At 39.9% G+C, this 21500-nt stretch overlaps 1 protein-coding gene across 1 annotated transcript; it reads right to left on the bottom strand.

Annotated features, from left to right (window-relative positions):
- Nucleotides 1-678: 678 nt before the first annotated feature.
- Nucleotides 679-9733, bottom strand: LOC144701279 (Core-2/I-branching beta-1,6-N-acetylglucosaminyltransferase family protein). The gene is made up of 11 exons (XM_078573054.1): nucleotides 9274-9733; nucleotides 9076-9192; nucleotides 4764-4864; nucleotides 4404-4475; nucleotides 4095-4176; nucleotides 3929-4009; nucleotides 3749-3787; nucleotides 3202-3267; nucleotides 2709-2858; nucleotides 1824-1952; nucleotides 679-1157 (listed from the first exon to the last, which is right to left on the bottom strand). The coding sequence occupies exons 1-11, from the start codon at nucleotides 9496-9498 to the stop codon at nucleotides 1137-1139; spliced, it is 1083 nt and encodes a 360-aa protein (XP_078429180.1). The 5' UTR covers nucleotides 9499-9733; the 3' UTR covers nucleotides 679-1136.
- Between the last annotated feature and the right edge of the window lie 11767 nt (nucleotides 9734-21500).

Below are 21500 nucleotides of genomic sequence, written 5' to 3'. Positions count from 1 at the left end.
TCCAGCATTTCCTTGATTTATTGTTTGTTCTAAAAATATATTCAGTGAGAGATGGTGTCAAATAGAAGAGAGAAAGATATCCGAGTAGAAGAGAGATATATAGATGAAGATACAGGGAGGGAGGTGGGTAAACAGATAAACCTGTATTTAGGGAGAGATGGATAAATAACGGCTAGACATATGGAGAGAGAAAATGGATAAATAGGTGCATCTATGGAGATGCTAAATAGCTTGACTAATGGAGAGAGAGATGGATAAAAGGTAGGCCTATAGAGAGATGGATAAATAATAGATATTCCTATATAGAGAAAGATGGATAAATAGATAGAGCTATATAGAGAGTTGGATAAATAGATAGACCCTTAGGGAGAGATAGATAAATAATAGATGGACCTACAGAGAGAGAAATAGAGTAGGAATAAACAGACATGTAGAGTAATGGATTAATAATAGATAAACCTCTTAACATATAAAAATGGATAAAGTATAGATAGCAATAAATACTAAGAGATATGGATAAATAACAGATAGAACTATTTAAGAGAGATGGATTAGTAATAGATACGCACACAGAGATGGATTAATAATAGACAGACCTAGAGAGATAAATGGATAAATAAATGATAGACCTAGGTAAAGAGAGAGATGCATAAACAGAGAGACCCAAAGAGAGAGAGATAGTACCCAAGAAGACGCATTTATATCCAACTTAAGCTTTAGTTGGTCCGGACAGAAAGCCTACAGGTTTGGTTAGAGAGATAAAGAGAGAGAGAGAGAGAGGCAGATACACAGACAGAGAGATGGAATAGGTAGAGAGAGAAAGGGGAATCGATAGATAGTGTTAATGATTAAGGGGGGGTAACAGCGACAGCACCAAGGAACAGGGACTTGTACGGTGTGCTCACCTTTCTTTCCTTCATCATGGCAAGCCCTGCCCTTCCCCCTTTCTCTCTCTCTACCGTCCCAAACACCACACTTTCTCTCTCTACCATTCTCTCTCTGCAGAAGCCCACCTCAGCGTCTCATTTTATACACAGTAAAGTGCCTCGTCCTCCTCGAAAGTTTGAAAAATTGCGTATCTTGCTGGATATTACTTGATGTCATGCAGGAGGGAGTCAGTGAGTCGTTGGATGGGCTCATTTAAACCCAAGCACGCCCTGACAGCAAAGAAAAGGAAGAAGAGAAGAGTTAATCAGAGACGGAGTTGTTTTTTTACTTATTCAGGTTTTAACAGAGGTGCGCAGGCCTTCTTACAAATATAGTTCTCGATCGTCCCGGACGTGGACGATGGATGGGACGGTAAGAACCTTCCCGTCCAGTCGTCCTGGGACGAATTTTCGTCCCGTCCAGGGAAAAACCGTCTCATCCCTTGTCCTAGACGAAAAAAACCCATTTTATATTTTTTATATATTAATACAGATTTTTGTAAGTTTTTTAGAGGAATACGGAGAAGAGAGAATGCAAAGTGTCAAATGTAAAATTATTTCTGAGCGGCTCTCAGTTTGCACGCGAGTAAAAATACAGGGACTATGATGCAAATTGTCATAGCTAGGCCATGTGGCTACATCTCAACCCTCAGATGTGAATCCGGCGGTTTTACCTCCAGATTCGTCCGTCCATCGTCCGAGACCTCCAAATGAACAGTTTTTTCATCCCCGGGACGAAAACTGTCCTGTCCGGTGGTCCCCGGGATGAAAACCGTCCCGTACGGTGGTCCTTGGGACGAATTGTTGTCCCGAATTTCGTCCAAACCCTTGGATCGGACGATTTTTTCGTCTCGGGACGAAAAAACTGTCCTGTCCGTGTCCTTGCACTATACTTACAGATTTGAGAAGGCGGAGGGCGGCAGAGCGTGTGAACTTCCGGGCAAAAAGGAAGCAACGAGACGGTTTACCCTTGCTGGTGCACCACTCCTTCCTGTACTCAGTTTCATAGTAGATGTTGTCCACGTTCTAATCATGCAAAGTAGATCAAATCTGATTACATGCTAAAAATTGATCAATAGATCACTAATGGTCTATTTATTTTTTTAAAAATAGTTATATTGCCCACTTTCTAAGCGTTCAAAATCTATCAAATTAGACTAAAAATAAATGAATGAATAAATAAATTGCTTAATTCTCGATTTCTTTTTTGGAAAATAAAAAAAAGTTGCGCACTAGCTAAGCGTGCAAAGAAAATCGAATTTCATCGGAAATTTTATGAACGACAGAAAGATCACTTTTAGATTAATTTGAAACATAGTGGATCTTATCGATTATCTAAGCAGAGGAAATTTAACAGCTTTCACTCAAAATTAAAAAAATAAAACTGATTCATTTATGATTTATTTATTGTCCACTTTGTAATCTATTTAATATTTCAAAATAAAAAATAGTGGAAATTGAGCACCTTCTAAGCATGCAAAATAGATCAAATTTCATCAACAAGATAAAAATAAAAAACATATCACTATGTGGTTAATTTACTTTTTCTTCAAAAAATGATTATTTACATATAGGCCACTTTATTATCAATTACAAGTTGAAAATTAAAAATTAAAAGCTAAAACTTAAAAGTATTAAATCTGGTCCACATTCTTAGCACACGCAAAATAGATCAAATTTTTTTTACACAATGAAAATAACATATAGCACAATAATGACAAATAAGCAGGAAATAACAAGGAAAATGAAGGTTCATTCAACAGTTAGAAGAAAATATTTTACCCTCATAGTTCTGATGAGCTGGGGTGTTGCGTCCATGAGCTCGTATGTGACCGGGTGCCAGTTGTGCCTTTCTTGGCCTCTATGGCCTGGAGCCGCCCATGAGGTATGCGTCAAGGACCGTCGGGTGATCTCTCCCTCGAGCCCTTGTTGCTGGATTGAAGCAGGTTAATGCCGATTAGCATAATCCTTAAGGGATGTATAATGGGCATGACCAATCATCTCGTTATTCATCATCATCAACATCGTCATCATCATCCTCATCATCCTCGACATGATCCTCATCGTTATCACCTTAAGCATCATCAACATCATCTTTACTATTATCATCATTTTTTAGCATAATTATCTTAAACATCCTCAGAATCATCATCATTATCATTATCAAAAACATCATCAGCAGCAACATCACCACTACTACCAAGATCATCATCATCCTCATCATAATTTTTTCTCATAAGATAACAAAGAGTTCACAGGAGAAATCCGATCTTACAGCCAGCAGAGTTTGAACGTAATGCTCGTCAGGTATGCAATTATGAAGTTTGGAAGCATCAGGAACCTGAAACAGAAAGCGAAATGAAAAATAAATTGGGGAGATTTCTTTCCATGATCTCACGTTAGTTGGGGGGAGAAAACGTCGAATCAGAGTAGGACTGGCGTACATAGAGATGTCTATTGTTCTTTTCCCCCAATTTATGAGCGAAACTTTGGTAAAACATGATATGGAAATTCTTAAAAGAAAACATGATATGGAAAATTACTCGGCTCAAGAACTACACGATTTAAACTATCTATGTTCATACCATGACCGACAACATAAAACCTACATACATCGGTCAGCCGCAGAACCAAATGTAGTAAAATATAATTTTCAATTTTTTTCCCAAATGGCTTCCATCGGGAATGCAAAACGTAAGCTGTTCGATTGATGATTGATGACTCATCGAACAGAATCCATTTGGAAGAAATTTAGGCATCTTTTTTAATTCACAAAAACAAGGGCAGTGAATAAATGCTCAGCGTATTACAGAATTACTTACAAGAGGATGATCCCGCCAAAACTCAGGAAGCGGTTTTCTCTGAAACATTCAGGAATTATTAGATACTGAAGCGGAAGACAAATAAGTGATCAAACTTAAAGTTTTCGTCCTGAATAATGAAATTTGAAGTTTTAAAAACACATCGATTGAACTTGTGCACAATTTAATGATTTAACTTACACGACAATGCTGCTGAAACACTGGAAATAGAGTTTCATCACGTAGTACTAGCTTGGCATGCTTCCTAATTAAGACCACCCACTGCAAAACAGGTAAGTTTAGAAACCCCATCATACCAAGGTGGTGAAAAAATGTGAAGATTAATCCTGACTCCCAGATAACTTACCTGGGATCCTTTCCTCCAATTAAACACTGGAATTATTGGATGCATTTTTGGATTATAACGGCTCTCTTTGGTATCGGCAAAACTGGACAAAAACCGATGAACAGATGATTAGGTTCGTTTATAATTGAATAATGCATGTAGGAACCACTCTAGGTAGAGAGACTTAGGAATGCATTCTAATGATAACTAAATAGTCGATAAGCGTAATCCTAAGGTTCTCTAGTTCTAAAAAAGAAAGTCAAAAGAACTTTGTTAAGAGAGATATGTTTAGAGAAGTACTCAGAGAAGTGATTCCATGATTTCACTCACCTGTCAACAAAACTTTTCGGCGACGACATTATGTAATCATACACGTAACTGAAGTTATATAAGGGTATACAGCTGAAATAAAACAGCAGAAGTTATATCAGCTTGCATTGCATTAAAAGCACATCTTTTACAAAGCACAAAAAAAATATAATTACGCAGCCGAAACCAGAGATATGTTTCATTTTATCCAAAAAAATGCATGATAAGTTATACTTTGAAAATAATAAAAATAAAAACGTGATGAAAAAGAACATTTTAAAAAAAACTTAACATTGATTATGAAAAAAACGTGTTGACTGTAATATTTTGATTGCCTGAAATCGTTCTCAACCGTACAGAAAAAATACACCATAAACCCACCTGTCAGAGATAAAAACAAACCGCTTGTTATCCACATCTTCGAGAGCATTCTTCAGCAGGATACGCTCAGCTTGGATCATACTCGCTTGCCCCCAGTCAACCTGAAACGTGAAATGAATGAGGCCTTGGCGACCAATCTTTCTAGCTCACAAGGAAACCGTTGAAAATATGATGCACATAAAGCAAGAAATACCCACTGTCAAGTGCTTGAATCGAAGTATTTGATGTTCACCATTAAAAATATCAGATTTTGAGAAACTTGAGAAGCAAACTGAGAGACACCCACACCCTGAGCATCAATTTGGCAAAGACTTGCACATTTGATCCCACTCTACGTGTCAAAAAAGAGGCGATTAGAAATTTGAATAAAACATCCTGCCACAGACTGATTGGGTATTCACACTCTGTCATCAAACAAAAAGCCTGTTGGCTATGGCCAGGTGATTCTTGAGTTAGAGAAGGCTTGGTCCTGTTGCTGGAGTTGCTGGTCCAAATCTAGGACTAGTGCAGAGGTTATGTCATACACTAACACTGGGTGGAGGATTCCTATCATATCTCACAATCCGAATGGTGTGGATATTGTTAAGAGGCGTAGTATTAAATTTACAACCCATCCCACCCACTTGCTCCACTGGTTCTATTGATCCCTAGAAAAACAGTGGAGGTAGCGTTCTAGAGAGTAGTTGATGACCTCCAGCTGGCCTTTGGTCTAGGGGTCATATGACATGCTATGACAGAAGACTATGCCTTGTAATTGAAATAAGTGTTTCCATAAACACTTACTAAAGACCTTTGTAGCAGTAAGAAACCATGGGCCCAGGAAACCCATGCCAGAGCACCATTTCTCCGATGAAGAGCTTTTCCACCCCACAGGCTGTGAATAAGTGTGACAATGTACCAGCCTTCCAAATTGTCCCTAATTTAGCAAATGTCGTTTTTTGTCATTTATCTATCTCAGCATTTAAATTATCTCCTTGTACAGTTCACGATATAAGAATGAAAGTGGGGGTATAAGTCTCTTTCACCAAAAGCCTATGTATTTTGAAAGAAGCCATTGATTCCTAGAGAAGACAGGGAGGTTCTTAAAAGACCATAAGTCGGCACATCCAACATATGACTTCAAGGAGCTTGTCGTGGAGTTGGATGGTTAACACAATGGATTGAAGTGAGCTACTAAGGCAGGGTCCACCACCACTGATATACATGGAAATAGGGAAGTCCTTCCTCAAATTCCCCAATGATGGGTTGGAGGAGTCCTGCTTCCACAAACTTCCACAAAGACCACGCGTTGAACATTGGCAGATATCATACTGCGGAAAAAAAAAATTGATATCCTTCTCCATGTGCTTCCAATAGAGCGCTCGGGAAACCCTTTGTTGTCTTTAAAAAACTGGCATGGCCCACCATTAGCCCATAATGTAGCTAATTAAAAAGGTGACACATCAGGGTGAAGGAGTTGGTAGAATAATGCAGCCCTCGAACCTAAGGACTCCCTGGTGCGTCGCGTCGCCCAGCAGGACTCGATGTCCTGTTGATCAATGATTGCCCATCTGTTCTTGGAGAGCTGAGGATCCTGCTTCACTTATTTGCTAATCTAGAGGATGCCCAATGATGTTGGCAATTTTTAAAGTCGTACATTATCAGGGTAGGGCAAGATAGAGCATTTGTGACAGTGTTGTTGACGCCTGACTTCTAGTATATCTCAAAATCATACCACATCATTTTTTGGAGGAGTACCTGATATATTATATTTATACTGCAATAGGTACCTTCTTTTTTTTGAAATTTTGAACTGTGATCACATGCCCATGCTGTGGTCACCAAGGAGGACTTCCCAGGCGGTCACCCATCCTGGTACTGCTCTCGCCCAAGCACGCTTAACTTCGGAGTTCTAAAGGGATCCAGTACACTAGTGTGCTGATACTCCAATAGGTACTTGAATGATCATAATCATAATCTTGGGGCGGGGCTCAAATGTTCATAATCATAATCTTGTCGAGAGATCCAAGACCCCAAGTATTCTAACTTCCGGTGCACAAAAGGTAGAAACAGAAATGTCATTCATGAAGCCCTGAAATGTTGCACGTGCATTCTTCAGGCAGCCAAATGGCATCTCAAAAAAATTGTAACATCATTGATGAGTGTGAAATCTGCCTTCATTGCCCTTCTTCCTTCATTCTGATTAAATGGTTGTCAAAACATGGGTCCAATAATGAGAAAAGTAAGCACAATGTAATCCATCAAGCAGCTCCACTTCCACAGGGATTGGGATTCTGTTGGTATTTGTAATAAGGTTGAATGTACGGTAGTAGAAGCAAAACTGCGAGCCCCATCATTTTTATTTACTGAGAGGGCTGGACTGGCATATGGACTGCTGGAGGCTTGGAATATGGTTGTGGCGCACATCTCTTCCGTGCATTTCTCAACCTCTATTTTCATTGCTTGGGGGTAATGTCAGGTACTATCAAAATGGGCCTTGTACCACAGTCAAAAAGATGGCATGCTCCATACCCTGCGGTGGAGGTTGAGATTTTGGCAGTTTGATTACCAGTTCAAATCTTGATTGCAGTTCACAGATCAACACAAAATTGTCAACTTCTTGTTGTGGAGACATTTGAAGTGACTTCTGAAAGAGAGCCACACGAAGTTTGCTACCTTTCTGGAGTTTGTTATGCATCAGTTTCATATGCCAATGGCTAGAAAAAGAACTCCCATCATATTTTTACATAGTTTCTTCGCCCTCTTCTCCTGGATTTGCTCTATAATGAGATTGAGACACTGGGATCTGGAGTTTTATTTATTTATGGCATCTGGATCAGAAGGGAGTGCTCTTTAGTGATTTTCAAAGAGTCGTGGACCTGGATGACTCTGTCCCTCAATCTCACCCTTTGAAGAACGAGTGGCTGACCACAGTGATGTTTTTGGTTGGGCGCCGGATGCTGTTGGAGTGCGAAAACCACTGTTAGTTCCTTGTTTTCTCACAATTTCTGGAGGCCAACTCTGCACGACTTTCTCATGTCTGACATTTGATGAGGTTTTTTTAGTCCTTCTGATGCTCGCTTGAGATTGGCTGCCAATCTGATAAATTGCTTCCTGTACTAAAAAAACGGTGAATCTCCCCCTCAAATCCAGTACCCACTCTCGGGCTGTACCTCTGCGGCTGCCTGAGAATCACTCTAATTGCTGCACTTTTAGAGTGGGCCAATCCCTAATGAGTCTCAACTTGAGAATCTGGGAGACTACTGGTACCATGCCTAGACACCACCTTCAATGAGGGTCCCTGCAACAGTGAATTTTTCTTCTTCAGATAGATCACGATGCTAAAGTAGAGTTTGACTTGATTGAAGCATTCAAATTCAGGGTAATATGTTGAACACTGATCCTTGTGGTAGCTCGTTAATGTCTCTTCCGTGTTTGCGGAGAGTGGGGTTCCAGTCAAGAGGATGAGGGAGGTTTCAGTCCAGGCAGTTGTAGCCAAACTGATGGGCACTAGGCTAGTGACTGAAAGGTCCATAGAGGACAAGTAGGTGGAGCAACTTCAGGTATACATGGGGTCAGCATTGGCTGCGCTGTGTCTTTCGATATCGACTTTTTTTGGTAGTGGATGATCTCAGATTCAAGTGATTACTAACTGTGTTTAAAGTTATAGCTGATAGCAAGGGTGCTGAATTTCAACTCTCCCCCACAACACCAGCTGAAGTGTTTCTTCTGAGATTTGAACCTGCAACATGGCTTTGGTACCATGTTAGATTCAAGCGCTTACCAACTGTGCTAAAAGATATAAGCAGGATGGTGCACTTCAACAGATGATCCTTGGGATCCCATGACCCTATTAATGCAAGAATACCACAGGAAATAACTTTTGCCAGTCTATTTCATTCTGCTCGAAGATATTTGTATACTTGTAACAAGTCTACAGAGAATTGGCAGGAAATGAGTTTCCCAAATCTTGGAACAACCTGGGACTATTGTCTACAAAAAGGGTAATACTTTTCCCAGATCTAGAGGGCTGAAAAAATATTAAGTCTGTCAAGGCCTTTAATGAATAATGACACTGTTGAATTAAATAATGCTCACCAAATAAACGCTGTGTGAGGAAGGCAAACAGTGAAGGGAAACTTGAGTTTAACTTGAGGAGATTTTTGCTTTCTGATACAGAGACTAATCGACAATTAAAATCATTTCTCAGAGACAGGTCGAGGGTTCATTCTGAATCAACTAACGCAAAATGCAAAAAATGAGCAAAGAATTATTGATTATTCTTCTAAAGTCTATTTCATTAAAAAGTGCGTTCATGATGGGAGGCACAAACCTGTACGCTGTCATTCACCTGGTGACCATAGAAAAATGCAGAGCGGGTCGTGGCCGGATTGAACGAGAACCCAGGCCTAGAATGCACAAAAACAGAGAATCTACCCTCCTTGTCACCCTATCGCAAGCATTAGAACATCGATTAATTCGGAGAAAAAGATATTCGATCATGCAATATTTCAATTGGGTTGTGGGAAACCTTGAAGAAGACGGCCCAGACATCATCAAGCGGCAGGCGATTCCGCGCGATAAACAGAAAAGCAATCTTCGGAACGCCAGGCGTCGGAGGAGGCAGCTCTTCGACCACCGACGATCCAATGCCGAGAGTACGAAGCTCGAAGAACACAACACTCCCAAGAAAGAACCCCACCAGAACGGCCACCGAGAGCTTCGTCCGGCGGAGCCAGAAAGATCGCCGCTTCATCGAGCCCCTTCAATCTCGATCAATTGTCAGCAATCAAACACTCAATTTCTGCATATCAACGAGTGATCCTGACAAGAAATCGAGCGAATTTCATGGATTTGGAAGGAATTTGAAGAGGAAGAGGGCATCGAACGAGTTCAATCTCTTAATTCTGATTTCCGGTGAAGAGCATTCAAGAATCATGTGACCTCCGCTTCGATCACGACCGATCGCCGGTCAGTCTGACACTTGCAGGACGACGACTGTGTAAAATAGGCGGGAGATCTTATTGGGCCTATGAAGCCCACTCCACTTAGGCCCATTTATACATTTCAAATCCCCTACTGGCCCATTAATGTGGCAAGAAGACAATACCTACACAACCATGACCATCATGAGTTTGTATGATGATCATAACCATGATTTAGGAGTGAAGATACAGAATAAAACATCTTATTTTGCCATTCATTGGTTGTTGAGTGCAGTATGTAAAGATTCCATGCAAAACCATTGACATTTTTATGGTACTAAGTGATGGATGTATTCTGCGGAAGCCAAGATGGATGATGATGACAACGGAAGCCGTAAGGTGAATGGAAGCATGAATTTTTAGATTTATGAGTCAAAAATATTATTTTATTTGTACAAGAGAGAATAGATTGAAAAGTAAGTTCCTTTTGAATGGTCTTTAGGTGGAGCATATTAGTTAATATTAATCTGTATAGTATAAATTAGGGATTCAGTTTTTGATAAGAAGAAAATATGTCCTGAACTATTCCTAATTTCTGATTAGAAGAATCAGTCGTTTAGTCCTCATTGTTATAATATGTGCTTTGATATGAATGTGAATAATGTTGCAAATATGCATATTTATCATCTATTTATATGTATTGTGTTATCGTTTTATTATAGAATGATCTAAATAACCCATATAAACATTTTATTACATAAATATACTAATTAAAAAGATGTTAGTTTCAAACTTCTATACTCTTTTAAGTGCATATGCATTAAACTAATTAAAAAGATTTCCAGACGCATGAAAATTCTCTACATAGTAGATAGTGACAGGTCCCTAATTGGAAGCTTATGAAAACTCACATGTCTCCAAAGATTCCACTAGCTGTCTGAAACATTCATTTGTTCATATCATTGCTGCATGTCCACCATCTGACTTTTTGGCAAACCATGTCAAGGAACATACTCCATTACCTCTTCTTTCATCCTTGATAACTTCAAGAGAGTTAGCCATGGGCCACCACCAATGTCTCAAAAGCAGGTAGGATAATTAAGTAACCAAATGAAAATTTAAATAGATCACTTGAGACATATGGTCTTTAATCACTTTTCTTTAGTACACTGATAATGTTTAAAAAATTGATTGTGTGTGTGTATAAGTATGATGAAAATTTCATCGTTTGGAAGATGAACAAATTATAAACTACATTGGGAGATAGTCTGAAAATTATGTGTTTCCTTTCACCCTAAAACTTTATAAATAAAGAACATTTGAGATAATAGCATAGCATATTGATTATTTGATAAATTTCACACACACAAGGACATCCTCACAGCCTTAGAAGAGTGAAGTAATCAATACAAAGGCAGCAGAATTACAGATGATTTGTTATCATAATAAATATCAACCTAGACATTGAAATTGATACTAGATAGACTATACAGTACAAATGCTTCAAAAATACTAGCATTCGAGAGTAACAATGAATTTTTTTCCCTTGATGTTTTAATATTGATAATAGAAAGAATAATTTAATACGTATAAAAATTCAAAATTCTGTATACTCTAGGTCCAATAAATTCTCTAGAAATAGATCTGGTTATTAATCAAGCTCTAATTATCAGAAGGCTTCCATACTGTATCGGTGCAGTTGTATGGCGTGAAACCCCATCACACTCATATGTCTCATTTGAAATAAATCATATTCATATTATTCATATCCAATGTTTAAAATAAACTTTAATTATATATGCACTAATTAGTGAACTATGATGATACCACAATCTAGTGATCACTTATTTTGCAATATCTATTCTCTTTTTTCTTATTTATATGATATTAAATACGAGACAAAATATAGTTATATAAGCATTATCTACTTCTTCTGATACAGAGAAGATGGTTGATTATGTAACCATTTGTCTGGAGAGGCTAAGAATATGCAGTTGGTCCTCTTTATGGAAAGAGTTCACTAAGTTGATTCATAAAAATATTCAGATGGTTAACTGGTCCTTGGACTTCAGGAAAAAATACATTTGTGTAGGTGGAAGGTTAAATTTTGACTGCCGTCTATGATTCCTTCATCATGATATTATAAATGATATTATGAAATATTGTAGAACTATATATATATAAATGATTACGGGGTTAATATGATATCATCCTCCTTCGATACAAGGGGAAACAGAATCGAGGAATATGATGAGATAAAATCCATGGGCGGTGTAAATGAAATTTCAGATACAATGCTTTTGATAGTTGACCATGCACTGGTCATTCTAGGAGCATTGACCAGTGTACAAAGGTGCCATGAAAGAGTTTATAAAATCATTTTTTATGACAAAGATGTACCTTGTATAACACATAATGCAGCTTGGCATCTTACATGTTGGCAACTCAACCAATCAATTGGATTAAACTGATACATGATTAATTGATTTATGTATGGAATGTAGTTAATAAATTAGTTTTGCCAATAAATAATTATTGCAATTATAGAGTTAATAGCTAGACTAGAAATTTTCTCAAAAGGATGACATGTATGAGGTTATTGGGTGTCAGAGGATATAAGTAAAGTGTAAGGGTTTTGATGAATACATATTTGAGAATAACCCTTCGAGTTTCTCTCGGGTGCACCTCCTTCCCTATCTTTTATGGACCACCAACACCACCTCTGTCAGATGGGAATGGCAAGAAAATCATCTTAAACATCTGATGGCCCTGTTTGAGATGTCAATTTGGGGATTTAACATTCCATGGGCCACATGGATACATCTAAAGGACATAAAACTATGCAGCTGGAAGAGTGCCTCAAGAAATGAACCGTTTGCCAATTCAAATAAGTGTAATATGATTATATAATAATTTCTTTATGTTTTAACATATTTATATTCATTTTTATGATGCATATCATTTTGGATTTTTGATGATGGAAAAGTTGATGATGTTGGAGATCGTCAAGTGACTTTGTCCGATAGGTAATTCACTGAGAGAGAGGTAACTACGTGAATGCAAGTGACCTAGGCAAAGGGCATGTGCAGTTCTGACTTGTAGGAATTCGCGGACTTCTGAGCTCCAGGGCAGGCGACTAATGACGATGGCAGTGACCTTCTGACCCTTGTCAGAGTGGCCACGACAAATACAGCGCTGAACAGAATAAGCCCATAGAGGCTCATATGTAACAGATGGGCTCAGCTCGTACCTAGGGAGCCACTTAGTTCGTAGTTTTTTCAAAGCAAATTATTTTACCTAATTCTAACCCGAGTGCGTTGGAGTGCAACCAAAAGTATACTGGAAGATGTAATTCAATGAACGAGCAAGGGAACGATGGCGTACCTCGTCGGTAGTGGCATTCGTCGTCGTCTTCATCGGTGCAAGGGCTGGTGGATGGTGCCGAAGATGGGCACAAAATGAATCGCCTCGCGGTGATGACGTGGCGCAGGAGCGATAGTCGAAGGATGGAGGCGTGGATGAGAAGGGAGATCTGTAACCAAGCAGCCCCAAGTGAACGATTGAGCTCGGCGGGCGCATCGTTATAATGGATGGCGCGGGCGGAGACAAACAGCAGTTGGGAACATCGGCAAGTGGCACGTTGGTGGAGCCAAGTCCGTCCTGCGCAGCGACCGCGTCAAGCGGTGGTAGTGTTAGCGGCCAGCGACAAAGGGCGTGGTGCGGACGTTGATGCAAGAGACGTATGTAGTGGCTGCAGTTCACATGCACTACCGAACGTCAGACAATGGACTGCACAGGTCGGGCAGCGTGGGGCACATCTTGAAGCGCACAACCACTGTGGACAACGTTTCTGGTGCACTGACCGATGATGCGTTTGACAGCATTACCACGGGGGTGTTGTAATTGATTCGGGACACCAGGAGCAGGTCAACCGTCGCCGGGTTGGCTAAGCTCCAATGGGTATAAGATGGCAACGGGGTGCCGAATGGCACGCGATGTGATGAGAATCCAGGCGCGCGGCCGCTTGAGAGCAGCAATGCCGCGTAGGAGGTTGGTCCCACCGTGAATGGCTCACAGATGATAAGCAAGGTATGCCTGTGAGGTGCAGGTGCGGGAGAACCTCACGGCTTGGCCGCAGATTTTGCGCCAATAGCATGTGACAGTATCACAACGTCGCTGGTTGATTCCACCGAAGACAGTCAACAATCGTTGGGCGAGGCACGCCCGTGAGATGTAGGCATGGGAAGACCTCTAAGCACAACTAGGAGATTCACACCAACTGCGCGAGGGACCAGCCACGCAGCAGGGTGCAACCGGCGACCAAAAGTTGTACCGTAAAGGCTTCGGCTGTACGTGCGATGCAACACTAGGTCGACAGAGGCATGCAGCTTTCCCTTTGCCCTCGTTTTCTCCTTTCTCTACTCTTCCCTTTCCCTCTTCTTCTTCTTCCTTCTTCTACTTCTCTTTCTATTCCTCTTCCTCTCCTTCTTCTCCTTGGAGAGAGATCTGGGGTGGCGATAACTGCCAAAATAGAAAATCCTGATCTGAAACAATGTGGTGCCCATCATAGCCGTATATAAGGCCATGATGGGCCCCTTAAACGACGTGAAAATAAAAAGGTATGGACGTGATACGGACGCGTCACGATGAAAGGCATGGACGTGATACGGACGCGTCACGATGAGTAGGGTGCACTCGTCGTGATGAACACGAAACATAAATTAAACAAATGAAAACAGAATTATTAAAACGTGAAAACATGCGCAGATGCGCCCTACCCAGGATATTTAAACCCGAACATCTTCACGAATGCTTTGGCGTGCCGGTCGGGCTGGACATGAACCGTCGATGATGCTGATGACGACGAAGACGGCTACGATGACATTTCTTCAACATCGTTTGGGCGCGCTGCATCAGCTGAACAATTAAATGAACTCAAAATTGTCACAGCCTACTCCATTTCATGATCCAATGTGACAACTACAAGCATACATTCAATAACAAGACATTAAGTTTGTTACATAACAAAATCAGATGGATAGCTTTATATAGGTTTAATTAATTAGATAGATAGAGTGGTAAAGAGAAAATGTTGGGGCTACCAGGGAGTATATATATTTATAAAGTCGCCTCTATTAATGAAATACAATTTAAATATGTATAATATTAGTTAGAGAGCTAATATATATATATATACATATATATATTTATATATTAGATAGCTTTTATATATGAATTTTTATAGTAGAAAATTAGAGTTAATGGGGTAGTTGGTCAAACACTCAAGAAGTCTATGACATAAGGCCTGAGGGAGGTTGGGGTAAGAGTAAATGGATACGAATATGTATATGTGTAGATTTTTGTAAGGTTGGTAAAAGAAAAACTTTCAAAATTGATAAAAAGATTTCATTGAACACACAAGGTGTTCAATGGAATGCCCAAATAAAATCACGGTAGTGATTTTGATCGAACTGAACTAAATCGTCGATTAAAATAGCTTAATTAAAGTGTATGTTAATCTTATAATCAAATTCAAAAATAATGAACTAGATTAGTCACTGACCTGCCCTGATTCAAGGAGCGAGAGTGCTCATGTCGGTTGCCATTGCCTAGCTTTGCTATGTAGGTTCCCTCGCTCTTCTCCTCCGTCCTGGCGTAGATACAACCTCTGCTAGCTCTTCCCTGAAGCCTCCTAAAGCCTTCAGCAGCCGTTAGAGATGTCACGATGCCGTCGCGAGCTTCCAACCTCAGAATGGACCTCTGTTGTCTCCTTCGTCCACGACAAGAGATAAGAGGAATTGAATATCCCCGTCTCCCTTTAAAGAGACGAGAGGAGTTCTCTTGACCCCTCAAGGGGTGAGGCTTGATCCAACGACCCCTGAATGACTGTTGGATTAGCCAATGGTCCCCTCGTTGGCGGCATCTGTTGGTTGACTGATGAAAATGATGGCTAGGGGGCGAAGCAGACAATATTTTCCCCCAACCGTTGGATCACCCGCCTTGAAATGTTAAATCAAAGTCGTGGACCATTTTAAAATCTGTGTGCCTCTCTAGGCCATGTCAGCATGCCCCACCAGTCGCCCGTTAGCTATGTCCTTCGTGATTTATCCATTTGGGTGGCCCCTTGTTCACTTATGTGCTTACTTTCCATAGATTGATTATATGCCTGTAATTAAGCACAAAATGATTGAATCCATTTTTTGAATTATGTCATGAGCTTATTAATTTTTAAGTAGTTTTAGGGGGTTTTCTCACTTCGTATTCTGAAAAAAAAATTTGAAGTTGGAATTTATTGTTCCTAAATATATCGATCTTATATTCATAAAGATATGACTTGTATATGTCACAATACATGGATTTATTTATTTTTATTTATTTATAGATGGATTTATTTATATGAATTAATAAGGTACTTTCAGGTTTGAAAGTTGCTGCACCATGTGTCAACGTTAGGTTCGTCAAACGGTGAGGAAGATTCATGTTAATGATTTGTGTCCACCTGTCATTAAATCCCCTTAATGGTTGGCATGAGCCAATAATTAAAAGAAATACCGTTATTACATTAAACTAGGGTGGCCATTATGGCATTAAATTATTTATAATGTTATAGTGCAGACGATGGCGCGCACAAAGGTAAAGATGTAGGTATTTTTTACACAACAGAGAAGAGGAGAGGCTGATCTGCATCAGGAAAGAACATGATGGCGCGACGCAGCTCAAGCCCCAAGGAACGTCTTCAGAGACGTCGGCGTCGCCAATGACACCATCGCTGACTCGCGTTAAGCCTGCCCGACAAGCCAAAGTGACGGCGCAAATGCCCCGATTCAAATATCCGGGGTAAGGGGCATATCATCTTCGATTTTCCGTTGCTTTCATCCGAGTATTTATCCATGTTTTTCTGCATTTTCTGCTGTCAGTGTTCGTCTTTTAATATTATCGTCCCCCCTTCTCTTGTCTTTTAGTTCTTTCCCCCTTTTCTTTGCGTTGTAGTGAGGGGAAGTCCATTCTATGAGGACTTTCCCCTCCCCCTATTCCCTAATGGGCCTTAAACCCCCTGTTTCCTCTCTTTTGGGTTGTTAGGGGCCCATTCACATCCTTCCCTAGAAAAAGGAAAGGATGGGCGCCCTAACAGTTTGGACTTGTTATTTTCTGAAAGTATGTTGTTGAAAGAAAAACATAAGTGCCCCCCCCCCCACACCGAGAAGAAAGGAGGGTGAAGAAGCCATAGCTTGTGGAAGAGGAGCCCCAGGGAGGAGGAAGGACACTTTGCGGGAGGCCCGTCGACTGCTCCCGACCATCTCTTCCTCGACGCCCCTTCCCAGCGGTGCAACGCGGAGCCACCTTCTCTGATGCTCATCACCATCGACTTGCTCTAGCGTCGAGGAGGATGTACCGCCTCTGGGTACGCGGGACTCCTTGCGATTGTTACCCTCACCGCCCATCTTCCTCTAAGCTACCCTCACCGTTCGTGCCCTGGGAGCATCAGAACCTGCCTGATCAGTTGACCAAACTCTCTGGCTATTGGGTAGACTTCGGGCGATCATGACTGCCCCTGACCCCACATTGGCGCTGCCTCAGTTCGGCCTCCTTGCCTGGACCGTTCGGGTTCTTCTCCCCCCAACCTTCCTGATCACTCCAACCAAGATTGTTACACCTCCATTGACACTGTCTCTGGCATCTCCTGTCGACACTGCCGCACATGCTCTGGATGCACAAAGTTGAAGAATATCGGCTTGCAGACACCGATGAGGCACGTCTTCACTCTGCCCGCCCGTCTCTTATTTTCTGCAGTGCTTTATCGAATTGCCTCCACTACGCTCGGGTTAGATATAGGTGAGAGGGACTGGTTGAGCGATAATTGTGATAAACTAGAGCGTCTTCCCCTTGGTACGAGCTGGGTTCGCCCATCATGTGTGGGCAAACCCAGCAGAGTTACTTCGTTCGACACCGTGGTCAACCTCTTCCCTTCAGACGAGGCTCGAGAGGCCTACCCCCTCCACCACCGGGCGACTCCGTCGACCCTAGGAGTCGGACCTCTCTGTTAGTTGGCACTTGTACGTACCATAATTAGACTAATCGTGCATCGCATCGTAGCTCATTTTCCATTTTAGGATTTTTAGTCGGACGATGCCACCATCGTGTCTGATACCCTTATCATTCACCGGCACCGAACGACGTCAGACATCAGAACATAGGAATGAAAGGTTAGTCTCTTACCTTAAGTTGATCCATCTTCAAAGCATTGACTTAGATAGATCCATATCCATTTCATCTTTTTTACCCCCATCTACTATTCTCCGTCATTATCATACAACTTCCATCATCTCTACCTGTTACCTCTTATATTCTTATCAAAAGTATAAAAACCCTAAATCATCCATTGATCATATTTCTATCCATATCTCACCTTTTCATATATCTTCCTCTATCTACTCTATCTCCTCACTTTTACTTGATCTCTTTACATCTTCCCTCTTATTTTTCTTCCACTCATTCATATTACCTTGTCAGTATCATTATCTCTTATCACCATCTTCATTTCAACACCACTTCCTATCACCTGTGTTATATTTATCCCCTCTTAATCTATTTAATCACCATTTAAGAAGTATTAAATCCCTAATTTACATTCCCTATCCAGACAGCTCGTAGTCATCCACGAGCTATGAATATTTTGTGAGTATTAGTTATAAAATTTATTGATTAAACTCAAATATACAACTGCATAGCTTTTACTCCAATGTTTAGTTTATCACCTAACCCCTATCTTACCTCAACCTCTTTGCTCTATCTCTCTCTCCCCTCTATCTCCCTCCCTCATTGCTTTAAATATACTATGTGTTCCCTCTCTCTCTCTATCTCCCACACACACACACATATGCAAATGCCCATAAACACAGATACATATTCACACAAGCACATAGGCGCCACACACAAAAACAAAATTCCAAGCAGGCACACATCTGAAATATCCAACGACACTCACATCTGAAAACCCGTAAGGTATAAAACAAATAAATACACACATGTGATCGATTACACATTTAATATCTTATTCCATGGTCATTACTAGCATAAATTTATAATAATTTGCATATGGTGAAATTCACGAAAAAATGGTCCCAGATACAAAATTATAATGAGATCATAATACAGAGATCTTTAGTCTTAAAGTATGTATGATAAAGATTCCTAGCCGAACGATAATCGAGAAGGAAAAGAAATCTAAATCGAATAGAACTATATACTCTGACCCATATGTTATGTTCAAACTATAGTCTATATTGTGGATGAACTAATGACCAATAGTGAGAATTCTTTAGCAAAATGGGTTCATTGAATTGATATATGAATCCCTGAATAGTTATATACACAATTTTCAATCAAGTTGATTCATATCATGGTTTTGTAAGTGCTTCTTCGACTTTACAAACCAAAGATAACATGAGGATAAGCACTTGTCCTTTAACATGATTGAAGATTAAGCTTTAAGGGCATTTTAGCACAATGCCTTAATGCATGTGTTGATGAATGTTCAAAGTGATGCATTGATAGATGGATTTTTAGTAGTAAAAATCTACACATTTTAGAGTCATTATATGCATCATTTAATCTATATTATCTCTTTTTTACTATAAATCTGCTCTGTGTGCATTATTTCATGAAAATCCTCAATATGGGAATTTTTTATTGTTTAGTGCATGAAAGCCATTTTTTCTTATCTCATTTTAAAAGAAAAACGTACTTATGGCGTTCAAATAAAAAGATTTATAAATGAGTATTGAAGCGGCAGTTCAAGGACAAGTCCATGGCCACCAAGCCAGCCGCCGAGCCAGTGAGGGCACTACGCTCAAGCCAACCTAGCAGCCAGTTGAGGCCCACCGAACAAGGACCCCACCATAACCACTACTAGAGTCAATCACAAGGCCCGCACAACTGAGGCGTACCAGTTAAGCGCACAGAGACCCTAGGTATATGCAAACACAAGAGTAATTATTCTAATTCAATATGAGATATTTCAAGTCCCTTTTATAGCATTCACCAGTTTAAGAACATTCGATATGGGATTATATCCCACTCTCTCTTTCAACTTCATGTCAGGCCGGGCCATGAAATAATGAAATCAATCGCAGCAAAATGGGCCATAATTCTTTTGGCTTTAGAAAGAATTAATTATCGGGCTTCAATCCGATCTGGCCCAAAGCCTGTATCATTTTGGGCCATTTTAAGAATAGGGATATGATCTTGTCCGTCCAATCTTCTCAAAGAAGATGGGATGGTAAGATCTGTCCCATCTTTTTAGTTTTTTTGAAACCTTTTTCAGGTCCTTTGATTGGTCGATGGATGTTGACATGGAACGCAGGACTCACGACAGCCGAATCAAGTATAGTTGACAGGGCAGCTGACAAGGCCTGTTGACGAGCAGGAGCAGGGGTACATCGATCAGAATGGGTCCACAACTGCAATTTAATTTCAGCCGTTGTCCCAGATCGAGGAAGATTCAACGGCTGAAAAGGGGGCAGACTTGTCCTTTGCCGACCGGCCGGCAGAAACCGCCGACGAGGGGACCACAAGCTGGACCAACAGTCTCTAGGAGGTCGTTGGACAACCCTACCCTCTGAGGGGGGTCGAGAGACTTCTCTCGACCCTTACTCCACTATATAGTTGAGTAAGATTTATACTTTTATAAAATTTATTTGATATTAGGCAAATTAAATCCACAATGACATTTGAAATTTATTACGCAATTTGCCTCTGTCATGCATGTCGCAATAAGGGTTGTGATCAAAGCACAATAGGCCCTCATTCAACTACTTGACTCATTGTATGTGAAGATAAAATAGGAGTTAGTTATATTAAAAGGCTACTTAGTTTGACTATACGCGGAAACAAGACAAATCATGTATTTAGGGCTTGCATTCATGTAGATAAATAGAGTTTTTAACACTATTCAGGTATTTGTGTGAATTTTTCTTCATTTAATTTGTTGAATAACTTGTTGAAAATCCTAATTACTACCTTCAATTATTTAAGGCTGAATTTACTGATGATTTAATGAAAATTAATTACATTAAGATATTATTATTAAATGTTGATATCTTAATTTAAATGACATGGTAAACATATCTAAAAGTTTAAGATTATTTTAAGGCTCAAGCCCTTGGCATAATGGCTAGTTATTGCTCTTAACTCTTGAAAGGTATTTTGAACTGATGGGAAAATAATAAATATAAAAAATAAAATTAAAGTGATTATTATTTACATTACTTAATCATAATAAATGCATATAACTGTTGGATGTTTAACTAATTACCATCATGCCCTTTTGTATTTTTATGTCCACTTATACAGGTTGAGCCCTAATTTAAAACTAGCTTCTCCTTGCCATTTTAAAATCACAGTCCAAAAGCTAGAGATATCTTTCAATCCTTGGAGAAATTTTTAAGCATTTTATGAGCATTATTTGATAGATAATTTTTTTCTAACAACAATCCAAGTACATAAAACTTGGAATCGTGATTTTTGTTGCAGGGTGATTCAAGATTTGAAGGAAAGAAGGCTGGCCTCAAAACTTTGCACATCCTCGACCTTGTGATAACTTTACGATCTTTAGTAAAACTTATATACTGATTTTGAGCTTATTTTTAACATATGAATTGTCACTAACATCCATAAAAAACCAAAGAACTTAGAATTGCTCATTTGGTTGATTTTTGAAAGAGTTACAGGGTTTTAAAGTAGGACATGGAGGAATCGGGCGGTAAACAAGGACGTGGAAAGATTGATCTCTAGAGATTTATCTGATTTCATTTTGAAAACTTTGTGTGAGATA

Source organism: Wolffia australiana, chromosome 3 (assembly GCF_029677425.1).
Source record: "Wolffia australiana isolate 7733 chromosome 3, ASM2967742v1".
NCBI classification, from domain to species: domain Eukaryota; kingdom Viridiplantae; phylum Streptophyta; class Magnoliopsida; order Alismatales; family Araceae; genus Wolffia; species Wolffia australiana.
This window is presented reverse-complemented; position numbering and strand designations above follow the sequence as displayed.